Below are 5,000 nucleotides of genomic sequence, written 5' to 3'. Positions count from 1 at the left end.
GCCCCCCGCACGCCGAGACCGGGGCGCGGGGCGGGCAAATTCGTTGGAGTTCCTTGGCGCGACCTGCGCCGGGGTTTTGTTTGGGTCCGTGCGCGCCGGAGGGCGGCATGGGGGCAAGAGCCCAGCAAACCGAGGCCCCCCCGACACGAGCACGGACGCTTCGTGAAACGCGTTCGCGGGTCGTTTGATGTTTTAGGCATCGACAATGATCCTTCCGCAGGTTCACCTACGGAAACCTTGTTACGACTTCTCCTTCCTCTAAATGATAAGGTTCAGTGGACTTCTCGCGACGTCGCGGGCAGCGAACCGCCCACGTCGCCGCGAGGCGCGCGCGCAGTGTCACAATCGCACCTTTTTAAAGCAGCTCGAGCGATTGTGCGGCACTTGCTCTAGCTCAAACGAGCAAGTCAGCCGGGAAAAACTGTAAGTTGCGGACAATCTCGGTCGTCGGCCTAGCCTCCGCTCACGTTTTAGGAGAAAATTGGTTTTAGAAAACGTGAGAGAGAAAAACAGTTGAAAACATCTTTAAAACAAGCATTGTAGACATTGGATGCAAGAAAGCTTTGATTGCAAGAAGTATACAACACTTGGTCGGGGGGAGGTTTGATGACTACTTGGTCCCCCCTAAGGTACATTATAAGGCATTTTTGGTGTGGCAGGTGTAGACGTCCTAAGTGGCGAGGAGTCACTCGGTGGCCTACAGGGCCCGTGTGAACTCCGATTGGCTTGAAATTTGGCGTGCTTACATATCTTACTAATACACACCTAGTTCCAAAGCCGCTCGGCCAAAATCCACCTACAACCCCAAAAACCCGATACAAGAAAATTACACTAGAAAGCTTTAAAGACATGAAAGGAAAGCGAGTGGTGAGGATGGTTTGGACATGCGGCCATGGGTAACACACCCTGGACAAGCATGCCCACAACATTCTCCCCCACTTAAACGGTTGACGTCCCTGTCAACTGCTGCAGCTTGAAGTCCTCGATCTTCGTCTTCCAGGCTTCAAGGTCTTCTTCTCGTTCCCAGCTGGTCTCTGCATCAGGTAGGTCCTTCCATTTGACGAGGAATTCTCGAACTTTTCGAACGGGTCTCCCCACCTTTCTGGTTCTCTCTGCAAGGATCTCTTCTGCTTCTTTGTCTTCCTTCTGTTTGAAGTCGATGGCGGGCCGCACAGCAGTATTGCGTTCGTCATCCTCAAGGTCGGGGTGGTAAGGTTTTAAATTGCTCACGTGGATCACCGGGTGAATCTTCATCCAAGCTGGTAACACCACCTTATACGAGACACTCCCCACCTTCTTAACGACTTCCACGGGTCCCTCGTACTTTCTCACGAGTCTCTGGTCTTTGCGTCCTCGGAAACGGATCTGTTCTGGCCTCAACTTGATAAGAACTTTGTCGCCTACTCGAAATTCGAGAGGGCGTCTCTTGCGGTCGGCCCATTTCTTCATATGCTTGGAAGCTTTTTCCAAATATGCTCGAGCAATTTCTGTCGTCTGCTTCCATTCCTTTGTGAAGTTGTGGGCTTGAGGGCTTTTCCCCGCATACGGGTGGTCAAGAATATGTGGCATAGACGGCTGTCTTCCGCACACAATCTCAAAGGGGCTCTTTCCTGTTGAGGAACTTGTCTGGCCGTTAAAACAGAATTGAGCCACATCTAACAGCTGGACCCAGTTCTTTTGTCTGGCATCGATGAAGTGACGCAGGTATTCCTCAAGCATGCTGTTGAATCTCTCTGTCTGACCATCAGTCTGTGGGTGATAACTCGAGGAAATGTTCAAGCTTGAACCCAGAATAGAAAAAAGTTCCGTCCAGAAGGTTCCAGTAAATCGGCCATCCCTGTCGCTAACGATGTTCGTCGGAACTCCCCATAGCTTTACTATATGTTTGAAGAACAGTTGCGCTGTCAGCTCGGCGGAACACGTCTTGGGAGTTGGAATGAAAGTTGCATATTTGGAAAATCGATCGATAACGACAAGAATGGCTTCATGTTCTCCTACCTTGGGCAAGTGAGAGATGAAGTCGAGCGACACACTCTCCCATGGTCTCATAGGAGTTGGTAGGGGTTCAAGCAACCCTGCTATTTTAGTCCTTTCTACCTTATCTTGCTGACAGGTAAGACAGGTCTTCGTGTATTGCATCACATCTTCCCGCATATTTGGCCAAAAGTACCCCTTTTTCAGCAAGGCGCAAGTCCGTTGCCACCCCGGGTGACCAGCCCATAGTGTATCGTGACACTCATGTAGGAGCTTCTTTCTCAGGTCTCCCATTTTTGGCACGTACAGTCTGTTTCCTCTTGTAAATAATAGGTCCTCTTCAACCCAGAACTGGCGGGTCTTCCCGGTCTTAACCAGCTCGACCACAGTTCGGGCGGAGGGGTCTCTTTGAAGATACTCTCTAATAAGGTCACGGATCGACCCATCCACTTTGCTGGCGTGAATGTGGGCTAACATGCACAGGGCCGCATGTTCTCCTTTACGGCTAAGAGCGTCGGCAGCTTGGTTGGACTTTCCTGCCTTGTGTTCAAACTTAAAATCAAACTCGGCTAACAATTCCTGCCACCTGGCCTGTTTGGATGTTAGCTTAGGCTGATTGAAGAAGTGGCAAATTGCACTGTTGTCCGTCTTTACCACAAAATATGAACCCAACAAGTACTGCCTCCAAGACCTGAGGGAGTGAACGACGGCTAGCATTTCTTTCTCTGATACGGTATAACGTCGTTCCGCATTATTCAGCTTGCGACTTTCGTAAGCGATCGGGTGACCGTCTTGGAGAAGGACACCACCTAACGCGTAGTCTGAAGCATCCGTTTCTACTTCAAACGGCTTCGTCACGTCGGCTAGCCCAAGTACTGGGCCTTTCATCATGGCCGCCTTTAGATCTTCGAAGGCGTCCTGACTTTCCCTCGACCACATCCAGGTCATTCCTTTCTTCAGTAACTCTGTCATTGGGGTGGCTCTCCTTGAGAATCCTTCGATAAATCGTCGATAGTAGTTGGCCAACCCTAAAAAGGAGCGCAACTCGGTCACAGAGGTAGGGACTCTCCATTCTTGGATCGCCTTTACCTTATCTGTGTCCATACTGATTTGCCCTTGTTCGATCACGTGGCCAAGGAACGTGATCCGCTTCTGTGCGAACGCACACTTTTCCTTCTTTACGTATAGCTGATTCTGCCTTAGTTTGTCGAAGACCAACCTGAGATGGATCTGGTGTTCTTTCAGCGTCGGACTGTATACCACTATATCGTCTAGATAGACTACCACAAACTGATCGAGATATTCGTGAAAGACCTGATTCATCATAGTACAGAACGTGGCAGGGGCATTCGTTAATCCGAAAGGCATCACGAGGAATTCAAAAGCCCCATACCTCGTCACACAAGTAGTTTTAGGCTCGTCACCTTCTGCAATACGCACTTGGTAGTAGCCCGACCTGAGATCCAATTTCGTGAAGTATTTAGCTCCATGTAATTGATCAAACAAGTCGGTTATGATTGGGAGGGGATACTTGTTGCGAACCGTGACTTTGTTGAGGGCTCTATAGTCAATGCACAGACGCAACGTCCCGTCTTTCTTCTTCTGAAACAGCACAGGGGCTCCGAAGGGAGCTTTAGCTGGGCGGATGAACCCAGCGTTTAACAACTCATCTAGCTGTTTTCGGAGTTCGGCTAACTCCGGTGGAGCCATCCGGTACGCATTCTTTGCTGGAGGTTTAGCTCCTGGAATGAGCTCGATTTCGTGGTCAATCCCTCGTCGAGGAGGTAAGGTCTTCGGTAAACTATCTGGCATTATGTCAACATACTCTCTCATGACAACTTGAATTTCAGGTGGGACATCTCTTGTCTCCACCGGCTGTTCGACCATCGGAATGGCCATAAAGGTAGGTTCCTCCCGGTTGAGGCCTTTCTTCAACTGTAACGCGGATATCATTCTTATGCCACCAGGTTGTTTGATGCTAGCTGTGACCACAGTGGGACTATTACTAGTGACAATCATACACTTGGCCAGAGGCATCGGTATGACTTTATGTTCGATGAGGAATTCCATCCCCAGTACAACGTCGAAGTCGTCCATGCGAACTACTACGAAATCGACACTGCCTGTCCACGTCCCTAATTTCAACGTCACTCTTTTAGAAACTCCCACAATGGGTAGAGCTTCGGAGTTGACGGCCTTCATCTTACCCGTATCTTTCTCAATAGTCAATTTCAGTCGGTGGGCTTCCTGTTCTGATATGAAGTTGTGGGTTGCACCCGAATCCACCATGGTGCTCTTTGCAGGGTTACAATTGATCGTAGCATCTACGAACATAAGCCCCTTTTCGGACGTCCCTTTGGGTCCATTGACCCTCTTTTGAATGGCAGATAGGAATTTTAACGCCCCCATTCTAGGTGTTTCTTCGTCTTCTTCCTTCTCACAATCCGTTCCAACTTCAGGTTCATTGCACGACTGAACGGATGCTTGAAGGGCAGTAAGGGCAGCTCGGTGTGGGCATTCAGCTACCCGATGGGGACCTTTGCACAAGAAGCATGATATCGGCCTTTGAGCGTTTTGACTTTGTGGATAGGGTCCTCGGGAAGGACCGGGATTTGGGCCTTGAGGTCTCTTGTCAGCTCCCCCACTCTTGGGGTAAAGGGTTTGAACGTCTTGTTTCCCCCAATGGGGTTTGTAGCATTCTTTTTTGGGTGGGATGGTTCACTGCTATAGTCTAGCAATCTTTCGGCAGAGGCCATGGCGGTGGCAAGGTCTTGCACCCTTTGTTCATACAGCTTGGTTCGGGCCCACGGTTTCAATCCTTCGATAAAGACGAACACCTTGTCTTTCTCTGACATGTCGCGAATATCCAGCATTACGGCAGAGAATTGTTTCACGTAGTCCCGGATTGTTCCAGTGTGTCGGAGTTCACGTAGCTTCCTTCTAGCCATGAACTCGACATTATCGGGGAAGAACTGACCCCTCAATTCTTTCTTCAGATCATCCCAGTTATTGATCGTGCATCGACC

The 5,000-nt window shown here is 49.7% G+C and overlaps 1 protein-coding gene across 1 annotated transcript in view; it reads right to left on the bottom strand.

Annotated features, from left to right (window-relative positions):
* Positions 1–3,971: 3,971 nt before the first annotated feature.
* The window catches only part of LOC148207625 (uncharacterized), a 2,346-nt gene continuing 1,317 nt past the window's right edge, over positions 3,972–5,000 (bottom strand). The window contains exon 1 of the mRNA XM_088118388.1: positions 3,972–5,000. This exon is cut by the window's right edge and continues 1,317 nt beyond it. Within this exon, the coding sequence (XP_087974514.1) occupies positions 4,497–5,000 (504 nt within the window). The 3' untranslated portion in view covers positions 3,972–4,496.

Source organism: Momordica charantia, unplaced genomic scaffold, assembly GCF_013281855.1.
Source record: "Momordica charantia cultivar OHB3-1 unplaced genomic scaffold, Mcharantia_2.0 BLBB01000122.1, whole genome shotgun sequence".
NCBI lineage: Eukaryota > Viridiplantae > Streptophyta > Magnoliopsida > Cucurbitales > Cucurbitaceae > Momordica > Momordica charantia.
The sequence above is the reverse complement of the archived record's forward strand: the minus strand, read 5'-3'. Positions and strand labels throughout refer to the sequence as shown.